The sequence below is a fragment of the Cardiocondyla obscurior genome, linkage group LG01 (assembly GCF_019399895.1).
Source record: "Cardiocondyla obscurior isolate alpha-2009 linkage group LG01, Cobs3.1, whole genome shotgun sequence".
In the NCBI taxonomy this organism is placed as follows: Eukaryota; Metazoa; Arthropoda; class Insecta; order Hymenoptera; family Formicidae; genus Cardiocondyla; species Cardiocondyla obscurior.
In genome coordinates, this window is record NC_091864.1 from 6,079,700 (window position 1) to 6,100,420 (window position 20,721).

General features: G+C 34.5%; 6 protein-coding genes across 16 annotated transcripts; 4 read left to right on the forward strand and 2 right to left on the reverse strand.

Moving 5' to 3' along the window:
* Positions 1-164: 164 nt before the first annotated feature.
* On the reverse strand, positions 165-4,338 carry Rs1 (Dead-box helicase Rs1). 2 transcript variants are annotated; one of them, XM_070657399.1, is made up of 13 exons: positions 4,246-4,338; positions 3,207-3,389; positions 3,039-3,135; positions 2,766-2,935; positions 2,353-2,658; positions 2,106-2,233; positions 1,797-1,994; positions 1,585-1,729; positions 1,313-1,494; positions 903-1,228; positions 551-787; positions 397-478; positions 165-319 (listed from the first exon to the last, which is right to left on the reverse strand). In XM_070657399.1, the coding sequence occupies exons 2-13, from the start codon at positions 3,210-3,212 to the stop codon at positions 229-231; spliced, it is 1,968 nt and encodes a 655-aa protein (XP_070513500.1). In that variant the 5' UTR covers positions 3,213-3,389; positions 4,246-4,338; the 3' UTR covers positions 165-228. The 2 variants fall into 2 exon arrangements, with proteins under 2 accessions (XP_070513500.1, XP_070513491.1); XM_070657390.1 differs by lacking the exon at positions 4,246-4,338 and adding an exon at positions 3,535-3,895.
* Positions 4,332-10,002, forward strand: Afti (aftiphilin). 3 transcript variants are annotated; one of them, XM_070657221.1, is made up of 8 exons: positions 4,332-4,470; positions 4,840-4,951; positions 5,041-6,926; positions 7,092-7,304; positions 7,383-7,526; positions 7,597-7,657; positions 7,873-8,004; positions 8,226-10,002. In XM_070657221.1, exons 2-8 carry the CDS (start codon positions 4,849-4,851, stop codon positions 8,723-8,725), a joined length of 3,039 nt encoding a protein of 1,012 aa, XP_070513322.1. In that variant the 5' UTR covers positions 4,332-4,470; positions 4,840-4,848; the 3' UTR covers positions 8,726-10,002. The 3 variants fall into 3 exon arrangements, with proteins under 3 accessions (XP_070513322.1, XP_070513341.1, XP_070513331.1); XM_070657230.1 differs by having other exon boundaries at positions 4,362-4,480; XM_070657240.1 differs by lacking the exon at positions 7,873-8,004.
* A 47-nt stretch (positions 10,003-10,049) lies between these two features.
* Positions 10,050-11,389, reverse strand: LOC139103118 (DNA repair protein XRCC4). Its single transcript, XM_070657516.1, has 2 exons — positions 11,253-11,389; positions 10,050-11,040 (listed from the first exon to the last, which is right to left on the reverse strand). The coding sequence occupies exons 1-2, from the start codon at positions 11,382-11,384 to the stop codon at positions 10,291-10,293; spliced, it is 882 nt and encodes a 293-aa protein (XP_070513617.1). The 5' UTR covers positions 11,385-11,389; the 3' UTR covers positions 10,050-10,290.
* LOC139103140 (peroxynitrite isomerase THAP4-like) lies at positions 11,378-13,515 on the forward strand. 6 transcript variants are annotated; one of them, XM_070657580.1, is made up of 5 exons: positions 11,378-11,510; positions 12,037-12,209; positions 12,417-12,832; positions 12,932-13,039; positions 13,425-13,515. In XM_070657580.1, exons 3-5 carry the CDS (start codon positions 12,443-12,445, stop codon positions 13,479-13,481), a joined length of 555 nt encoding a protein of 184 aa, XP_070513681.1. In that variant the 5' UTR covers positions 11,378-11,510; positions 12,037-12,209; positions 12,417-12,442; the 3' UTR covers positions 13,482-13,515. The 6 variants fall into 6 exon arrangements, with proteins under 6 accessions (XP_070513681.1, XP_070513666.1, XP_070513658.1 ...); XM_070657565.1 differs by lacking the exon at positions 11,378-11,510 and adding an exon at positions 11,825-11,919; XM_070657557.1 differs by lacking the exon at positions 11,378-11,510 and adding an exon at positions 11,845-11,935.
* Positions 13,516-13,706: 191 nt separating this feature from the next.
* Positions 13,707-14,508, forward strand: LOC139103198 (peroxynitrite isomerase THAP4-like). The gene is made up of 2 exons (XM_070657664.1): positions 13,707-14,110; positions 14,211-14,508. Exons 1-2 carry the CDS (start codon positions 13,712-13,714, stop codon positions 14,325-14,327), a joined length of 516 nt encoding a protein of 171 aa, XP_070513765.1. The 5' UTR covers positions 13,707-13,711; the 3' UTR covers positions 14,328-14,508.
* A 111-nt stretch (positions 14,509-14,619) lies between these two features.
* LOC139102960 (putative protein tag-278) lies at positions 14,620-20,663 on the forward strand. 3 transcript variants are annotated; one of them, XM_070657200.1, is made up of 5 exons: positions 14,620-15,835; positions 15,944-16,006; positions 16,746-16,908; positions 17,030-18,922; positions 19,004-20,663. In XM_070657200.1, exons 1-5 carry the CDS (start codon positions 15,753-15,755, stop codon positions 19,823-19,825), a joined length of 3,024 nt encoding a protein of 1,007 aa, XP_070513301.1. In that variant the 5' UTR covers positions 14,620-15,752; the 3' UTR covers positions 19,826-20,663. The 3 variants fall into 3 exon arrangements, with proteins under 3 accessions (XP_070513301.1, XP_070513309.1, XP_070513292.1); XM_070657208.1 differs by having other exon boundaries at positions 17,030-17,326; positions 17,459-20,663; XM_070657191.1 differs by having other exon boundaries at positions 17,030-20,663.
* The last annotated feature ends 58 nt before the right edge of the window (positions 20,664-20,721 follow it).

Here is a 20,721-nt window from a genome sequence, read left to right on the forward strand (position 1 = left end):
TTGTAAACATACTATTATTTTTCTGCATAGTACTGCAATTTTTTCAAATAGGTCATAGATTACGAAAAATATACATAATCTGATTAAACAACCAATTAATCAGTGCTATTCATCTGTCGATCTGAGGCGTATTGTAATGGTTCTATAATAAAATAAGTCAAAAATAATTTGTTGCTTGTGTATTTAATCATAAAATGCGTGTTATGGGTATTACAACATTAATGTTTGCTAAAAGACTTTTTTCTTATTCTTTCCTTTCGTTGCAAATTTACTTTTCTGATGTGTTTTAAATGTATTCTGTCTTTTCTTAATGTTTGCTCTGAAACAATAAAAATTATTACAATATGCATTATAAATTTTAATAAAGAATGATTCAGATAACATATGAATACATACTCGTATCGCATTTTTTTAACACTCTTTTTACTCGTATCCGTTAAATCGTCGGTGAAAACTGATTTTCGTTTTTTCAATGGTCCTAAAACAAAATATTTTATTGATTCAATAACTTCTAACACAAGTGTGAAATCATACAAATATAAGAATATACTTTTTTTAGTAGAATTATGATTTTCTTCTGCAATTGTTCTAATTTTTTTCAGTTTGTTTCCTTTTTTAGCTAATCGCGCTTGATAGGCAACTAACTTTTCCAATTCTTTTTTAGCTCTATCTTCAGCTGTATCCTTTTTAGGTTCATTTTGTACTTTTGTTTTTTTTTTAATTATATTAGAAGATTCTTTTTCCTGCTTTTTACTTTTTCTTTGTTTCTCAGTTAATCGAAACTTATCTAAAAATGAATAATTTAAACAATTTATTTAAAATAAAAAGAGAATAATGAGACAAATTGCTATTAAAAAAATGTTTGTTATTAAAGTGTAAAATATTAAAATATGTTATATTACCCTTTTCTTTCTTCCTTTCTTTTTTAGATTGGAACCAACTTCTCTTTTCCTCATTTTCAACTTTAAGTATTTTTTCAATGCGATTAGCTTGATTTTCTACTTTAGCTAATTCTCTTTCACTTTTTTCTTCTTGTAGAATTTTTTCTACATCTGATTCCAAGGACTGTAATTTCTTATTATACTTTTCTATTATGTCAGGTAAAATTATTCTATTTTTAACTGGATTTTTTGCTTGCTTAATAACTTTTTTTACTAAAAGACGTTCTTGTTCTCCAGCTAATGATATAGAAACACCTCCACGCCCTGCTCTTGCAGTTCTTCCTACTCTAATAATTATAAATATAATTATTTTGTTATATGTATAAGTAGATATATAAATATGTGTATAAAATGTTAGCCTTATTTAATACCTGTGTATGTAATGTTCTAGAGTAGCAGGCATTGTAAAATTAATCACAGTCTTTATACCACTTATATCTAAACCTCTTGCAGCAACATCAGTCGCTAATAAGATGTCAATTTCTTCGTCTTTAAATCTTCGAAGATTTTCCAATCGTTGTGGTTGTGTAAGATTACCATGAAGTTCACCAACCTTCAATTAAAAAATAATAGTAATAAAAATATTGTATATGCGCGCGTGTGTATTCTTTTTTTGTACTGTTCTAATTAATGATTCACTTACTTTTAAACCCAATAATCCTAATAAAATATGTAATCTGTGAGCTTGCTTTTTCGTTTGTACAAAAATTATAACGTGATCACCAAAAACTCGGCAAACTAGTGAAACCAAGATTGCTTCACGATCTCCTTCTCTTTCTTTACGTATACTAAAATCATATTCATGTGTTATATTATTATAATGTTAAAAAAATTACGGATAATATATACTTTTACCGGATAAACTCTTGACGTAAATTGAAAGCTACATCTTGATTACTATCCACAAATATTTTAACAGGATTATTAAGAGATACTGCGGCTAAATCTTTGACTTTGTCGGTCATAGTAGCAGAGAACAACATAGTTTGTCTTTCTCTTGAGCATTGTTTCATAATATATTCCATTTGTTCAGCAAAGTATTCATCTAACATTCTTAAATAAAAAAAATTACAATACAATTATAATACAATCAATATCACATATACAATCAACTAGTATTATACTATAAGTAAATACACGCATATTTGAATATAAATATTTTACCTATCTGCTTCGTCCAAAATTAAAATTTCAATACGGTCTAAGGAAAAAGTGGGAGCATTTCTTAAGTGATCAATTAATCTTCCAGGCGTTGCTATTACAATATCTGGATTTTTTCTCAGTGCACTTTCCTGTAATATGTATTAAAAAATATATATATATATATATACATATATATAAAATAATTATTCAATTTTGGTTCCAATAAGTTGCATAAAACAAATTATACAACAAAAAACAAATAATTTACCTGTACTTTTACATCTAATCCACCAACCGACAAACCGACCTCTACATGTGGTATAAATTGAGCTAAGTGTTTTGTCACTTGATAAACTTGCACTCCCAGCTCTCTAGTGGGCACCAGTACAAGAACACGCGAAGTAGCACGACCAACCGGTTTGAAAAGTAGTCTTTCCAAAGTAGGAAGCATATAAGCTGCAGTTTTTCCTGTGCCTGTTGCTGCACAACCCAAAATATCACGACCCATTAAAGCTGCAGGAATGGTAGCAGATTGTATGTGAGTTGGTTGTACAAAATTTAATGATGTTATAGCCTAAAAATTTTTTTAATATGTAAATCAATTATAATATGTATATTACTATATTCTTATTAGATTGTATTATACATATACCAATATAAATTTATTGCATTATTATATACCTTCATTAAAGGTCTAGATAAGTTCATGTGAAGGAATGATGTACATGTCTGTGGATCTGTGTATTCTTCAAAATTAACAATTTCTTCCTCTTTTTCATTTTCTTTTTCTTCATCTTTTTTTTCTATAGAATTCTTCACTTTGCCTTTCTTTATCTTGGTTTTGATGGTATCTACATTTGATTAATAAAGTAGGTAAATATATGCAAATATAAATCCATCAAAATTTTCATTTTTATAATATTAGTTTAGTCTCTATATTAAATAAATTAATACCTTTCTTAAGTTCATCTTCAGATAAAGAATATGAATCATTGTCATCATTCTGATTTGTTTCTGGTTCAATTTTAATAAGATCATTCTCTGTTCCAGTCTAATAATCAAAAATATTAAAATTTATTATACTTATAACTTGCAAACAATGCAGATAATAACATGATATACCTGCATACGTTCTGCCCTAATTTTTTTTATTTTATCGTCTAATTTTGTGTTTGGTTTGCGTTTAATATAATCACTCAATGTGTTCAAGTCACTGAAAGGATCCCGATTATGATCTTCATCAGTAAACTCAAAGTCAATATTGAAGTCCTTACACTTTTGTTTCTTGCGCTTCTGTGGTTGATACTGTCAAAATTTAGTTAAAAAAAATATATTTATATATAAGCTGTTAGGATAAAAATAATATTATTATTAAATTAATAATAGAAATAGAAATACAGTGACTTAAACCGAAATAATTTATGTTATTTTGAGTTTTAGTTCAAATTACGTTATCTTCCTCATCTGAAGAAGTCTCCTCATCGTATGGATCATTTTCATCTTCTTGACCTTCCTCGAGCTTAAACAAATCCCAATTGCTCTCCTCCATTTTTTATTAACAATATAAATCAATAATGATAAAAATTATAAAGTGTACACTTTGAAATATAACCTTTAAACACGTGGAATTGACGATGGCGACGGTGGCGGACTCGTTGCGGATTTTCTTTGACCTAATAAAATTTTCTGATACTCGAATGGTCCATATGGGCCAATTACTAACGATCGCTGTTCCCGCCAATTCATGATGGCAGCTTTTTTTTTTTTATGTGGAGAGAAAATCATAATGGTGGATATTGGCTACGAAATTGGTGGGAAACGGGATCTCACTGTGCAATCAGCTTACTTCTCCTATACTCTTGATATCTCCTGAGCGTTTTCGGACGATTTCGAATGCTCGACGACGCGAAACTTCAGGTTTGACAGATATTGTCAACTTATTTATTTGTAATTTCTCGGTTATTTAAATGGGTGCATGATTAAATTACCATTTTTCGTTTGCATACTTTCTGCAACAATGTTTACTGTTACAAAGTAATTATTTCTTTATTATTCTTGTACGTCCGCATTTCGTTTTACGTTTTCGAACGGCCGCGAGTAAGTTGACGCACGGCAGGTACGCACGCGCGTCGCGAAACAGGTGATCTGTGATGTTACATACCTGCGATGTCTCATGACTGCCGTCATCGAGCACCCATCGAGCACCGAATCGTCACGCACGGACGAGCGACCGCTGGACGATCCAACACCTAGCTGTGATAATTATCAGGTCCCGTCGCGCTTGTGCTGACTGTGAGACACACGTCGCAGCGATCACCGAAATGACGGTACCGAGATAGAATCGCGTCGACGGACAATCCCGAGATCCACGGAGCGGACTACATTGGTACGTGGTAGTAAGTAGCCTGATAGAACAAGGGCGGTTGCCGAACGACGACGTCGTCGTCGTAGTCGTAATTGCGCGAGAGAACTCACTTCGGAGCTTTATTCCTGTTTCGGTCACGAGATAAAGTCTTCCGCGAGTCCGTGTCCGAAAGCGCGACTTAACCTTAACGCATTTGACATATGTAACGACGCACAGAGGGAAAAGACACGACGTAGTTGTAAACAAAGATCCGACGATGACGAGATGATAGTTGAGCAATTTACTTTTACGTCCATTACATATTTTAATGATTGAGTTTTATTACTCTACGCCTTTCTTTAATTTTATTGATATTTGTAAAAGACAAAACTTGTTGTGATGTTAAAACAGGGGAGAACCATGGCCTTCCCACCTTTAGTCAGTTCCACACCACCACCTTTAGATAACTTTGGAGAGTCAGATGAGGATGAATTTGGAGACTTTACAACTGGTGGAATAGATGGTATTTATATAGATGAACAATCATGTGGAGTAAAGTATTTAATCTTATTTTGTATAATTTTTTTCTGATTTTTATCATCGTTTTTGTAGGTCTATCTGTTTCATCAGAATCTCCACAAAAACTTATTACACCAATTCAAACACCTATAGCATCACAGAATATATCTCCTAGAACTAATGGTATTAATGAGTCATCAGTATTGGGTAATTGTTCTAAGTTAATTGAAGCATCAAAGTGTGGTGTTAAGGACGATCTGTTGGTTGTTGAGAAGGAAGAGAATAATGTGAGCCACATAAGATTGAAGGATAGTAGTAACGTAATGGAAAATAATTTTGAAGAATCTAGTATAACAGAACACAGTGTATTAGATTCACTTAGGAATGATGAATCGCATAATGTTGAAACTAGTAATAGCATTGATCACATTTGTAATCAGAATGTTTTAGCTAAAGAGAATTTTGTTGATACAGATGTAATTAGTAGCAACAATAGTAGTTTAGCTGATAGCCTAAAGACAGTCAGTGAACAGGAAGGATCATCAAATGATTTGGAAGTGAATGATGACGTCGAACCTGTAAGTTTGGATTTGGAGGATCCTACAAGTACGCCAGACATTTTACAACCGCTGGATGATGAGTTTTATAATTATGAACAGTTCAAGAATTCTACCGAGTGGAACGACAGTATTTGCAATAAAAAAATGGATGTAACTGTAACAGTTTTGCAAACGGATTATTTGTCGGATGAGCCTAATTCTGTGGACACAGAATGCATTGGAAGGAATGAAATTGGAGAAAATCATACGCCATATGGCGAAAATGAAACCTGTATCAATGATACTAATGATAAATCTGCCTTCATTCACAATGATAGAACAATTTCCAATTTTGTTACCTCGCAAGAATTTATCGTGGACGGTACCAATGTTTTTAGACAATCTGATTGTGGGTTTAATATGCAACCGAAATATATAGAAATGTACGATGTAATATCTAACACGGGCATGAGCAATGAGAAGTCAAGTAAAACTGTAAACGATTCTTTCGATTTTGATTTCAATTTTGATGATAATGCTGTGAGAGAGGAATCAAATCTAGATCATACATCCATACGTAATGAAGACATCCATCTTTGTAACTCTAGTAAAAAAGGCGACGCGAATACTTTTCTTAAGAGTGCTTCTAATTTCTGCGATATAGCCGATGTAAAAAATACTATACAATCAAAAGAAAGCGATTATGTAGCCGTAAAAACAAAAAATCAAACTATTCAAAAAGTAGACGTGAACGGAGTAAATGAGGAAATTTCTGCTTATGAGAAAAGCAAATCGATTAATAAAGAAATACGTGAACAGTACATTCCGGAAAATGGTTTTGACGCACATGACGTGGATAACTCCGACTTTACAGAATTTATGGAGCATAGAGATTTTGACGATATATCGGAGTTGACAAATAATTACAATTCGATATCCAGTAATAATACATACGAGACAGTACAAACACGTGATTTACATACATCTTCACATGATGAATCTTGTATACAAAAGTTTTCACCAATTAAAGAAACTTCACTGCCATCTACTAATACATCCCTTGACTGTTTAAAGGATAAAGTTAATATTACCGGTACTACGGACGAAGGATGTGCCACATATGAAAATAAAAATTCTGTAGTATATTTTAAAGATGGTGAGTTTTATGATTTTCATTTACGAACAAAAGAGTCGGCAACAACCGAAGAACAAGAAGACAATTGTCTAGAATTCGAGAGTGTGGACGACGAAGATTTTGGTGATTTTACTAATTTTTCGAGTATGACGGTAGAATGGAAATCTGATGATACTAAAGAATTAAAGGTACCTGAGGACGACGACGATTTCGGAGACTTTAGTAATTTCGAAACATCAATGGATGTAGTAGAAACACAGCAGTTTAGTTTAAAAGATTCTATATGTCGAATAGAAAATAAGAATGTGAGTTTAGGAATGATTGTGTAATATAAAGTAGTTAGTACTTAGTATAAATATTATTTGTTAGAATAATATTTATATTGCTTTTATTTAAATTCTTAATTTTGCATTATAATATATTTAGCATAATTTGATACAATTTAACATATAATTAAAATACAATTTCAGGCTGCAAATAAAATAGAAGATATAATAACAAACATGTTTCCCACGGCTTCTGAACATCATAATATTGAGCTAAAAGCCTTAATAGATAAAACGGATAAAGTTTGGCAAAATGTAAAAAGCGTGGAAGAAACCAATGCCCTTACTTACCAATGGGCGAATAGTAGTAGTAACAATGTTCTTTTAAAAGCTCTTGGCATTGATTCTCGAAATATTGTAAGTATGCACAATTTGTTTTATCAAGATTTTTTTTTAATTTATAGAAAAAAGTAATAATATTATGTGAAATTAAAGCTATTTGGACCAAGATGGAATCCAAATATACCAAGATTTGCTGCAAATCTCGGCTTTACTCCGTTAGAGCCAGTTAAAGCTACTGCTGAGCTTCAGCTTTCTGCAACTAATACCTGCAAGATACAAGGCACAGTTTGTTCAGATGTAAGTAAATATTTTATTTCTGTATGTATAAATAATCTACGTATTAATTAATAAATATAATGTGTATTAGGAAGTACCTGCCGCCCAATTTGATTGGAATAGTTCTGGGCTTGTAAATCCTCTAGATGCTAGTAAGTATTGTAGTTTGATATTTGTTAAAACATTGTATTGACGCAAAAGTATTATATAATTTTTTTTATATTTTGCTAAATATTACATATAACTGTGAAGAAAGATAATTTTTTTTCGATTACATATCTTGTATATAAATATAATATAGTGTCCTATAACATACAGATTAAGTGTGTTGAAATCTATGCTAAATGTGACAAAAATAACTATACAGGTGGTGGTGGGTTATCCGCTCTTCTGCCTCTGGATTTATTGTGTCCATTTGACCCTTTACTAACACCTCATTGCTCCACACATTCCGAATCCTATCATCAGTCATCTTGCTCGACGAACTCCGTTTATTATTGTAAGTGCTCAAATTGTAATGTTTTTGTCTGTGCTCATGTGAATCCATTTATAACTTTTGTTTCATGTAGAAAAATATTCTTTCTAAGCACATACTAGAAATGAAATAACTTGTCTGCTTGATTTAAAACATTTACAATATTTTTATTATTACTATATTATAATTTTAATCGTTTGTCATATTAATTTGTTTTAATTAATAAACAATTTTTATTGCTACAGACCCATCAGAAACAGTGCAAGAACCAAGCCATCAATCTGTGAAACCTCAAAATTTCGATTTTATTAACAGTTCATTAAAACAACAAAAATTATGTCAGACATCGAAAATAATAGAACCATTACCAGGACCTTGCACAGTGGAATGGAAAAAAAGGACCGAACAAGAATTTGGAATTAAGCAAAAAAGTAATTCATCACATCGAATGTCGAAAAATGTCCCTCCGACCAATAATAAATCATTTCCAATAAGTAATACATCCAGAGTACATGAATATCACAGAAAGATGTCGACAGGTAAGAAAGAAAATATACAAGATGCAGAGCATGTAGTCGTGGATCGATATGGGCGACCGATAACCGTGCAAACCGAGACTATAAAAGTTTTGAATCAATTACCAGATTTGTCGTTTTTGAGCGCGAGAACTTTGTTGTTTAATCGCGAGCAAAGGCAAATTGTACCGGATTTGGGCGCTATGATAAATCGGAAGATGCCCGGCTGAGTAACATCGGTCTGAATGCAAGTTTGAAAGGGCAAATGCGAAAGGAAACTTCTCAGAGAACTTGTTACAAGCTGGATGTTTCTAAGTGACCCATACAATCAAAACATACTTCTGCTACCTTTCAAATCTGTGTTCAGACCAACCTTTGATCCAACCTTGGCTCTTCCACGTCAGAAAAGGATAACGACAAAACATCACGTGTGACAAAAACACTGTCTTTTAATCTATTCGCTTGTGGCACCAAGCAATGCACTTTGACATTCCGAATCATTATTGTTTTGTGATTTTATAGCGCGTATTGTTACTGAATTCTTTGAAGTCTTTACTTTTTTGCACAATATTTAATGTTGTATTAATGATTTCAGAAAGTATGGCACGTAAGATTATTTTGTTAATTTAACAGTTTTGTAATCTTTATGAAAGACGACTATGTTACGTTTTTAATTAAGTATAAGAATTTACATTCGGCCATATTCTAGTCTACAGTTCTTAATGATAATTTATATGTTATATGTTAGAAGAGATTCAAAATGTATATTTTCAACGATGATTGCAAACAATTAAACAGGAAAGAGTAATATACTTTTTCCTTCTGTGAGAGTATTATACTTATTTGTATCGCATTTTGGATTTAATTATTAATATTCTGAAATTAATTTTAGATGAGCAAGTCTGAATATTCATGTTATATGTACAAAAAACCATGTGTACTTTGTATATCGTTTATCTGTTTCAAGCAATCATAAATATTCCCAGTCATATAGAATACACTTTAACTATCCAAAACTATATACTAATTGTAAGTCAATTATCGTAGATTGAATCTGACAAGATTGATATCTGTAATGAAATCGTCGAGTGATACGTTTATCAAATTCGCTTGATGCTTTTATTGCACATTTTGAATTTCTACTGGAATATGATGTACTTAATTATGTAAATTTCGGCATTTACATGTTGATTATTAGAACGAAATGATAAATATTATTACCATTATTCGTTATTTATTAATGATAACATTGTAATATATATTTTATGTAAAATATTGTGGATAACATTAACACATAGGCAATCTTTGATCGAAAAGTTGTTACTTTTCTTAATCACCTCTATAAAATCATACTGTTTTTAAGATATTTGATCTCTTTCCTGATTCCTTGAATTGTTTTTTTTTATAATAACTAGCATAATTTAAGCATTAAAAATGCAAAGCAATTATCTCATACAATTGTTTTAATATAATCATATTAAATAAAAAGGAATTTGCAAAACACTAATTATATTCATACTTCTTTCTTTATCAAAATACTTTTGTTATGTATACCCATTATTTTACATTGCACTAATATTTTATGAAATTTTATCATTTTAATACACAGAAATAAATAAAAAATATATATATAAAAATATAATTTTTATTTTAATATATTATAAATTTGTTTTAATTAAAAATATATTTTCTTTGAAAACAGACTAGAACATTTCATTCTAATATAAAATTTAGTTATGTACAATTTCTATATGTGCACTACCAATTTCCTATATAAACATAAAAAAAAAAGTTTTTAAGCAAACATATCCTCTTCTGACTCTTCTGAAGGACTACTATAAATTTGTTTGGTTTTCATTGCACTAACTGTATCTATATTCTGTAATATATTATTTTTACTTGTTGAGGGTTCAGGACTTGTATCTTCACTAGAAGAGAACCTTTTAAGGTTCTTTCTTATGTTCTTTGATGAAGTTTCTTGTTCATTACTTTTGTATATTTTTGTTTCAGGTGATTTAGTACAAAGTTTTTTTCTGCTTTCTACATCTGATCTTTCAGATTCACTTTCCTCATCAGTAGTTTTATCAAACATTGTTTTTGTTTTTCGAGTGTTATCTAAAGCTTGTTGAAGTTCTCTAATCTTTTTTTTCTTTGCATTTAAAAGTGAAATAAATTTCATATAAAGATCCTTTTCCATGGTGGTCTTTATATTTGTTATCTCTTCTATATCTCCAATCAACTTTGTGTTGACTTTAATCAGATGTTCATTTTCATTCTTCAGGTTCAATGCACATTCTTGACATTGTTGATACAGCTCCAATGACTGCTTTAAAGTATTAGAAAGTATTAATATGTTTGAAAGTGGGTGGACTGTAATTTCTCCACGAATAAGAATGTTTTGTTGTTTCCATGTGAATGTATCATCTTTCAAAAAGAATTGTATATCGGCATTTTTACCAGAAAATGCATGTTTTGTTTTCTCCAGATATTTTTCAAAAGATTCACTTTCGTCTTGTAAAAAATAGTTTGCATTCTCTCTGCCCATCTAAAATGTTAACAGCTTATAACAATTGTTTACTATAAAATACAACAAAACTTTTTTTTCATAATAATAAATAAAAAAAAATCTTTAACATTCTGTTATAAACGTATAAATATTATATAAGAGGCACGGTAGTGCGCTGCGCCTATACTTGGCGCGAGGCATTACCTTGCCTCTTGATAACAGAATATTGTAAAATAAATATCACAGTATACCTCGCCATTTAATGGTAATGTATAAGGTCTCAGTACTATTATTTTAAAACCTGTATCTTCCCATTCTGCGTACAGAACAAACTCGCTCTGATCCACCTGATTGAAGAGCTTACTCACGCTCACGTTAATCATGATATTTCCTTTTGATAATCCATAAAAAATACGTGGCGAAAGAGAGAAGTCACGAAGGGCACTTGTCGCGCAATTAATTGATGCAGATTTTGTCAACTTGATTCATCAAAAATAAAAATCTCAAAAGTAAGTGCATTTTAACTCGTAAGAAAAATTTTGTCGACTAAACTTAATACTTTAAAATACAATTAAAAATTTATAATGTGCGCGAAACACATTACAGGTTAGTGACTATAATACTGCACTGTGTCATTATATGTCGCGTTGACCGCACGCAGAGCCCAACTCGGAATTGCGGCTTCCACGCGTACAAATGCAGAGGCTCGTCTGTGTGAAGCCAGTGCTTCGGCTGCCGTTGGATAAAGGAAAAGGCCAGAGCTATACACAGTCTGTCCTACTCTTTCACGGCGTCGCCGGCAGTTATCGTAGATCCGCGAAAGAGTAGGACAGACAATGTATAGCTCTGGCCTTTTCCTCTACCCGGCTTCACACGGACGAGCCTCAGCATTTGTACGCGTGGAAGCCGCGATTCCGAGTAGGGCTCTCTGATCGTACGTTGACAACAGTTGACAATCAAAATGTACTTATTGCGCATGCACAAGTGTCTGTTTGTATCTGTAGTGTAAAAAAATATTTTGTTGGTTTTGAACAGTTTGAATTGGTTTGAACAAAATCTGGTATTTAGAAACAAGTTACATCATATCAATCATACCTCTTGAACTTTCATTAATTATACCAATTTTCTTATTAAAAGTGTCGTTATTAAACTACTGGTTTTGAAGCATCAGCTTTGTATAAAGCGATATACCATACTTCTTTGGTAAAGTAAGTATCGTGTCTTATTAGCTACATGAGAAACTTAACTTTATTAGAAAATTTAGAAACAATGGTACTTGTGTCTTATTGATTGCAATTACACATAATTTGCAGGTTATATTTTATTAAGTTTTTGCAGTTTTTAACTTAAAGTTGAACCTTATGCCTTAAAGAGCAAATTTTCACTTGACTCATACACTTACTTAATATTTCTAGAATATACGAAATAATATAGTGGAAATATGGAATGTGTACCATTACACAAAACATTAGCACCATTGGCTTGGTTGGAAGGTACTTGGCAAACAGAGAGTCAAGGCAATGGCAAATACCCAACAATTAAAGATTTTAGTTATTATGATGAGATAAGCTTCATATCTCTAGGACAACCTATGTTCAATTATACTGCACAAAGTTTTTCTAACTCTGATTTAAAAAAGCCAATGCATAGAGAAACAGGCTTCCTGAGAGTAAACTCAGAAATGAATCAAGTAACTCTTATCTGTGCACACAATTTTGGTTTGACTACTATTGAATGTGGTGAGATAACTGATAAAACTATTACTTTAGAGAGTACTGATATAACCAGAATGAAAGAAGTAAAAGAGAAAAAAACACCCCTTGTAACTCAGGTATACATCTAAATTTTATTTATTTAGCAATTTAATTGGCATTTATATAAGCAATAACTTAATTATACAATTAAAATGTGTTATTGAATTGTATGGTAGACACACAGACAATTCACATTTGATGGTAACTATTTGGAACACGTTTTCTACATGGCAACATCAAATACTCCAGTGCTGACAGAGCATTTACGGGCAAAGTATGTGAAAGTAAGCAAAAACACATAATAATACATAAAAAATAAAATATTTAATTTTAATTTTACTATATGCATAGTGTTTATTACTTACTATAATAAAATTAGTAATTATTATAACTTTAGAATCACCATGTGTAAATAAATTTTTAAAACGGTAAAAAATGTGTATATCAGATTGATTACTCGATAATCTGTAATTGTGCGCATACAGCAGTACGAATCTATTGTTAGGAATTATAAATCTACGTGTTATATCATTATAAATCATACATTCTATGAAATTGCTCTTAAAACTTATTCATTGCTTGTTATGTAATGGCTGAAGTCTGTTTTTTTGCTGATTACATAATATTACGTTTTCCGCATTTGAAACATGGATATATAATTAAGCGTAGGAAAGAGAAGAAGAGAAGATGAAAACTCCGCAGGCGTTGAAAAGAATAAGTCTTTAATGGTACATGAAACGTGTGTGTTTTTTTCCGATCACGATTTCCGTTGCGAAGCATGATTTGCTAACGTTACGTGGTACAGTGTCATATCACAAGATTCAGGGACAATGAAAACGTATAAAATATCTCGCGCTGCGATTTCAATACACACAGTGCTGCCTGCAGTTGGATGTGTAAGATAAACGCAATTAGGAGCCATATTAGACCGCTTTAAAACACAACAGTCTACGAAGATGCAGATGATGAACATATTACCGTTACATGAGCTTTTGCACGTGCTAGCCTGGTTGGAGGGCACATGGATAACGGACGAACCCGCAAACGGCACGTACCCGACTACCAAGCCCTTCACCTACTACGACGAGATAAATATTACGTCCACAGGTCAGCCGTTGTTCAACTATATTGCACAGAGCTGGCACCCGGAGACGGGGATGCCGATGCATCGCGAGACCGGTTTTCTACAGATCTTACCAGGAAGCAAGAAAGTCATGCTCAGTTTGATTGATAACATAGGATTGTTCACAGTTGAGCAGGGCGATTTAATGAACGATAATAATACTATCGATCTAAAGAGTACCAATATAATGACCACGGAGGCATCGGTGCCGTCTTTTGCGACTTTAACAGAGGTACGATCTCACGCGCTTTTTTTTTCCCTGCAAGTATTGTTGATAATTACGTATAAAGTATATAGTCGTTTTGTTAACATTAATTTTTTCTCCACGACAGACACGTCGAGTGTACAAACGCGACGGCGATAACCTGGAGCTCGTCTTCTACATGGCTACGTCAAAAACACCCGAGTTGACGGAGCATTTGCGTGCGAAGTATAAAAAGGTGGCGTAGAAATTCGCAAAGAATTTGCGTTCGCGAGAAGACACAAATGTAGGAGAGAATCTCTAAATATTTAAATTATCCTTTTTTCTCTTTTTGTAATTATTTAGATAGGAAGCAAACATACTCTCAAAAAATATTAAACTAAATGTACTTCTTGACATATAGTTAATAAATAGTAACATAAATTTCATTTATCGTTGCAGTTTTGAGTATAGCTGTATGTATGCCTTCTCTTATTTCGCTTTTATCAAAGTGAATCAAGCGGCTAGAAGGTTGGAGGTCGGGGTGTACGATACGATATCTAGAAGGAAATTTGCGACTGGCACGCGACGCGACCGCATAGAGAATGCGCCATAGATTGCATCCTTAAGCGTATCCTTTCACGCCCGATCGATGGAATTTAGTTATATTTCGTCGCTAACTACCGCAATGTGACTTTTATTGATTGCGAAGCACTTTGCGATTGACGTCGCAGTTACACCGGAAAATTTTTTATTTTGTCTTGTTTTAATCGAGTCGTGTCACGTTTTAATTATAATTGTTTTCTAATTATTTAATTTTGCTTTTTTTTTTTTAATTTTTATTGTAATTCATGTTTTTAATTGCAGGTCGAACCTGACTTTTTGACGATACGAAAAATTACGACATATTGAAAATTCTGCGGGCACCAGTCCACGCACACGTGGCTGGAGAACGCGAGCCTCGTTTCATAACAATGTGAAATACGAATTAAGCGGCCGCTGCTTTGGTCGCACGAATTCGCTTAGTATAAAGGGAGTAGGGAACGTAACACCTGCGTGTTTACCCGCTGAAACAGCCCCCGGAGCTACCACGGCGGGCTCGACGATTCGACCGCGACAGTTGCTCGCCGTGTCGGTATGACGGAGGATCGTTTTCTCGCCTTGGAAAACTACGTTGAACCCTAGTACTGAATATCTCGAGCAGATTGAGCACACGTTTCTCTACCATTGTCTTGGTATTATTTTTTCGCGCAAATAATTCAACGTGACTTCGTAACACTCAAGTTCTCGCTAATTTAATTTCCGGGTGATTGAATCTTACTTTATCATTTTTTAAATGTAATAAGTATGTGCTTTTTTTTATGTTCTTTCTATTCAGTCTCCCTTTCTTTTATTTTAATGTTTATATACTTTTTGAAATATAAACTGGATTTAATTTTAGATAAATAAGTAAGGGGACTTAAAAAATTGTAACAACATAAAAATATTGTGTAAGGTTTGCACTATTTTTTTTGGAGATGGTTAAAATGTATTCGAATGAGGAGTGTCGGTGCATCGGTACCGTAAGGCTTTGTCGCGTTTTCTATTGCATGTGAACTCACGTTTTTATTGTGTGAAGCGTTTGCATTTTGAAGCAATTGTGCACCGATCGTTTCCAATGCATACGATCGCTTTTCAACTTCTCGATCTCTGAATGGCGTGCAGCATGGCACCGCTTTACGACGGCCACGATTATTACAAGCGGATGTTCGAGCTTCAGGAAAAGCTGCGCAAGAGGTAATTATAACTATTTCCACCGCAGGATAATCGCGCGAACGTGCTTTTATCGTAGGATTAAAATTGTGACCACGACACGTGATAACATTATAATTTTTTTTTTTTTAGTGAAGAGGAGAGGATACGACTAGAAGAACGATTCAACGTACTTATGCGAGATTCTCGTAACAGGTGAGCTTTATTTATCCGGGAATCCAAGAACTTGAACTTTCTGATTTGGCGCGCGATAGATTTGAATTTAGAGTAGAGAGAGAGAGAAAGAGAGTCCAAAATGTTAATTAACTAGCAAAATCTGTAAGCGGCAAGAGCAAGGAAATCACTTGAAATACTCGATATCGATTCAGTGGCGGTCAGGTTGTAGGAAATGTCACGATCAATAAACTCCGTGAGCGCAATCTTGTCGACGTATCTCCGCGCGGTACCTTGTGGACGACGCAAATTTCGCTCTCTTCGTTGTTTACGAGTCCCAATTCGTGTCTGGCTGAGACATCCGAGTGCCCCATCGATCGCGAATATAGAATAAAAATGTTCCTGCATTTCATGTCGCACGATAGTTTCCATTTTTAAGGGTGTTGCGTTAGGTATATTGTCGCGAAAACCTCGGTGACCCTTTATGTCGTCGAGGTCACGAAAGTAAGCTTCTCGATCGTGAGGGGATCATATTACCTCCGCAATCGATCGTTTAACTCCTTAGGTGTACGTATTTAGTGCTACGTATATAATTTTTGAAGAATGATAAATGTATTTAAAATACTTAACGTATCAAGTAATGCATAATTTTAATTTGTTATTATCTTTTATTTGCAACTCTAAAGAACTGTATACGTGTAAGACTGATAATATTATAGGTAAGAGAAAAATATAAAGAGACAGTTTTGTACTTAATCTTTCAATTTTCTTTTTATTTCAGACATGACATCTGTATAAATCGGTTGCGTATGAGGTACATACAATATTTAGAGGATCAACGTACAAGAGATGAAAGAAATCACAAGCTTCTCGCAGCGTTAGACAGAGTTATGAATAAGCTTGCACTAATAAGCGCGAAAAAAGACAGACTTAATGTTCTCAGAGTGAGTGTTCATTATTTTTTAATCAAGGTATCTTTGATGACTCGATCGTTTTACCTGTGTGTTCTTTGTGTGCACTTTGCTCTATGTGACCCTAACGAGTAAAAATGCAAAATTTTTTCAGAAACAGTACGAGGCTTATCTGCTTCGAGCCTATGCCAATCATCGGGCATCTGGCAGTGTCACTGGAGATAGTGGAATTGCCAGCCAGAACGAAGATAAATATACAAAAAAAACTGTGGTGTTGGCACCTCCAGATTTAACGTCCGTAGAAACGAGAAGTTTTTCGTCACCGCAGGAGCATTTGGGGACGCCTGAGCCTCAGTTGAGACAGCCAAAATCTATCTCTACATCCAAGTTTTACGATCAGGTTGCCGTAGATGCTTCATTAAATAATCCTTCAATTTCGACAGCCACGCCAGTAAGTGCAACTCTTGATCATCGTCAAATGAGTGTCTTACACAGACCGCATGTTTATGGTTCCGTGCCGAATTTTCATCAATATTCGCGGGTACTTTCGAGTTACGACGGAGGCTCGTCTCGTGATTTTCAGCACGTTCCGGATATTCGCGTTTCATATGCGGAAGCGCCTGTTGTGACTTCTTTGGATAACGTGCAGTCTCAGGCTGCATCTGTCAACCGATTCTTCAGGGAGCAAATGGAATCGACGCAAGCTGTATCTGGTCTTTCACCCACACGGTTTCTCGTTAGAGATACGGCGCGATACGAAGATACATCACAGAACCTGCTTAATCCACGTCAATTCAATTCTTTAACTTCACTTCAATATCACGACGCTAATATGTTGCCCGACCCTCGATTACGGAGAAGAGAGTACGATCCGTCCGACACTGCGGTCGTGGAACCGACTTTAGTAACTGGAAAGTCGAGTATATATCGAACAGGATCTGACGTGAGTGTTGCTAATCAAATCGGCCCGTTGCCGGGATATATGGACTACATTCTAGCGAACTCGCAGAAATCTGACGATGAAAGATCCACTCGTTCTATTACCAGCGACGACCTCGATGGTTTAATAAGGCGCAATGAACGTCTGCTGTGGGGCAAAGCGGATATCGCCATGACGCCGCACCGATTACCGGTTACTTCGGGGACAGACAATGCCAATCTGGACGAGAACGGTATGACTGCGATAGTAGAAAACGAATTAGATCGTTATATAAGCAATATTCGAAAACTTCATCGGGAGCACGCCGTGCAAAGTGCGGATGAGTTGGATCACGAACAGAATACTAGCGGTGATTTATTGAACGTCTCTTTGTCGGATGATGCTTTGGAGCTTCCTGTCGAAAATCGAGCAAGAAAAGAACGAATACCCGAGGAAATGGATAAGGTCCTGACATTGGCCAGTGATCTCGCGTCCGAGACAGTGAATCTGAAAGAGACTGCACGAGATTTGGCTACGCAAATCGGTGGTTTATCCGTGGAAGTTGTGAACGGAATTGAACGTCGCGAGATTACAAAAAGTGACGCGTCTGAGTTTAAAGAAACATGTGAGGCTGAAGAACGCGCAACATTAATAAGAAACGAAACTAGAGATAACGTTACGACAAACTCAACGGAAGTGGAGCAGCCCGAAGACACAGAGTTCGTATCTGTTACAATGAAAAATGTAAACGAAGAAATGGCCAAAAGCGACAAATTACGGTCCGAAGATCTAAGAAATGAATCCAGAGAGGAACGACTTGATCTTTTAATTGGCGAAGAATCAAATATCAAAGATCTGTTTGATGTTACCAAAGAACTGGCGCCATGGAATCTCGCAAGTGTGCAGAAAAATGTTCGTGAGTTACGTTTGGATGATTCTGATGGAGATCAAACTAAAAAAAGTGCTGAAGACACAGTGGATAGGATCGAAAAGGAAAATGCGAGCAAATCGTGCGATTCATCGCGACTCATCGAGCAAAGTGACGCGAATGATAAAGTGGAGAATACGCAGTCTCTGCAGAGTGATATGCATCCTCGTTCGGAAATAGAAACGTTAAACGCGAGCGAGGTCAGTGAACAAATTAAAATATTTGAATCTGTCGAGAATGTTGAAAATGTTAATAATCAGAATTCTAAAATTTTAAACCAGCAATCAGCCGGAGAAGCTAAAATTGCGTCGCAGCCGAGGAAGGAAGTTGGTGAGTCAGAAGTGATTGAAAGCGACGAAGAGAAACAGGAAGACAACGAGACGACGGAGCTTCAAGTCGACAATCAGTTTGAAGCGAAAGATAACAAGTGCAGTGTCGAACAAAAATACACCGAGGAACCGAGCCAGGAGCAGCAGTACGAACATCAAGATCCAAATCAACAATATTACGAGCAAAACATGCAGTATGAAGCCGGTAACGAAGGGTGCGAAAGATATGCCGATCAAGGATACTCTCAGGATGGTCAGGAGTACATCGAGTACGTCGATGGCCAGTACGAACAGTATCCAGAGGATCAGCAGTACCAGCACTATCCCGATGCACAATACGAACAGAATCCGAATCAAGCATACGATTATAATTACGACCCTAATCAGGGATACGGCGATCCTAGCCAGCAATACGATCCTAATCAAGGATATGAAAACTCTGATAATCAGTCATACAATTACACCGACCAAGTTCCTTATGATTCTAATCAGCCGTACGACAACGTGTACGAACAGGAGTACAAGGAGGAGCAATACAATCCCGACGGTGACGCCGAGGAGCGGAAACCTGAAACGGAGGAAGCTTCACAGAAGCAGGCGGATTCGGAACCAGAACCTAAATCGGACGACACTAAACTGCTGCAGGAAGACATCGCGAATAAGACGAATCAATTCAAGAAGAAGGATGTGATTAAATCTCTGTTGGATTCCGACACGGATACGACAATCGAACGGAATGTTTCGAACACTGAGAGCGATTTTGATTTCAATTAAGATACGCAATGCGTCGAATTGGTTGCGTAAATAAGAGTTGTTAAGAAGATCCCGTGTTTTTTTTTTCGTGCTAGCATTACGTAAGTGTCGACGAAATGAATACGAATACGGTGATTTTAATTTTAAACGTCGGGAGAGAAAGACGTACGATTAATTAGATACGAAAAGATAAACGAAACGAACGTGAGTGAGAAAAATGTGAATTCGAGAAAGAACAAGGAATTGAATCTTAGAATAAATTTCAAATACGGAAACTGCTTCAGTTTATTAGCGATGCCTGGGATGTGGGCAGTGCATTTAATTTTAATTACAGTTTTAATTAGAGCCCACGAGCGTCGTAGCAGACGAAAATAATTAATTACGTTCAAGTTTCGCTTGCTACCGTAAATATCATTTACACATGTAGGTGCAGAATAAAATGGTGCAACAAGATGCCAGTGAAAATGTATATTATTCCGTGGACGCTTATCTACTTTCGAATAATGATATATAAATTAAAACAGTACAACGTAATTATATATCCGTATAAATGTGCATATCTAGTCCTCGAAGAGATTCGCGGTTATAACAAAACCGTCATTATTAAAAAATTTACTAAAAACAAACATCAAGAAAAAACAAATTTTTGTTACGAAATTAATTTACTACTTTCGTAGAATAAACAATTACGATGTTAACTATATAGGTAACAAAAACTTCGAACATTTATTTTTTAAAGAGTCTTAACACATATTGCGCAACACACGCGTTTAATAAGCCAGTACATAAACCAGCTCAATAAATATATTTATAATGAATAATAATAATACATAATAAAATTAAGACGATTACAATGGGAGTTGGTAAGATTTATTTATTAATTTTTTGTTTAATAGCGTTTTCTTTTCTTTTTTTTT

Excerpts from the sequence above, each read along its gene's own strand:
- Rs1 (XM_070657390.1), bottom strand. The coding sequence starts at position 3,633 with ATGGAGGAGAGCAATTGGGATTTGTTTAAGCTCGAGGAAGGTCAAGAA. Across the intron at positions 1,730-1,796 it reads TTACGTCAAGAGTTTATCCG|TATACGTAAAGAAAGAGAAG; the intron begins GTAAAAGTATAT and ends ATATGATTTTAG. Across the intron at positions 1,229-1,312 it reads CTAGAACATTACATACACAG|AGTAGGAAGAACTGCAAGAG; the intron begins GTATTAAATAAG and ends TATAATTATTAG.
- Afti (XM_070657221.1), top strand. The coding sequence starts at position 4,849 with ATGGCCTTCCCACCTTTAGTCAGTTCCACACCACCACCTTTAGATAAC. Across the intron at positions 7,527-7,596 it reads AAGGCACAGTTTGTTCAGAT|GAAGTACCTGCCGCCCAATT; the intron begins GTAAGTAAATAT and ends AATGTGTATTAG. Across the intron at positions 7,658-7,872 it reads TGTAAATCCTCTAGATGCTA|GTGGTGGTGGGTTATCCGCT; the intron begins GTAAGTATTGTA and ends ATAACTATACAG.
- LOC139103118 (XM_070657516.1), bottom strand. The coding sequence starts at position 11,384 with ATGATTAACGTGAGCGTGAGTAAGCTCTTCAATCAGGTGGATCAGAGC. Across the intron at positions 11,041-11,252 it reads CATTACCATTAAATGGCGAG|ATGGGCAGAGAGAATGCAAA; the intron begins GTATACTGTGAT and ends TTAACATTTTAG.
- LOC139103140 (XM_070657580.1), top strand. The coding sequence starts at position 12,443 with ATGGAATGTGTACCATTACACAAAACATTAGCACCATTGGCTTGGTTG. Across the intron at positions 12,833-12,931 it reads AAACACCCCTTGTAACTCAG|ACACACAGACAATTCACATT; the intron begins GTATACATCTAA and ends ATTGTATGGTAG. Across the intron at positions 13,040-13,424 it reads TACGGGCAAAGTATGTGAAA|GAAAGAGAAGAAGAGAAGAT; the intron begins GTAAGCAAAAAC and ends AATTAAGCGTAG.
- LOC139103198 (XM_070657664.1), top strand. The coding sequence starts at position 13,712 with ATGCAGATGATGAACATATTACCGTTACATGAGCTTTTGCACGTGCTA. Across the intron at positions 14,111-14,210 it reads CTTTTGCGACTTTAACAGAG|ACACGTCGAGTGTACAAACG; the intron begins GTACGATCTCAC and ends TCTCCACGACAG.
- LOC139102960 (XM_070657191.1), top strand. The coding sequence starts at position 15,753 with ATGGCGTGCAGCATGGCACCGCTTTACGACGGCCACGATTATTACAAG. Across the intron at positions 15,836-15,943 it reads CAGGAAAAGCTGCGCAAGAG|TGAAGAGGAGAGGATACGAC; the intron begins GTAATTATAACT and ends TTTTTTTTTTAG. Across the intron at positions 16,909-17,029 it reads ACAGACTTAATGTTCTCAGA|AAACAGTACGAGGCTTATCT; the intron begins GTGAGTGTTCAT and ends AAATTTTTTCAG.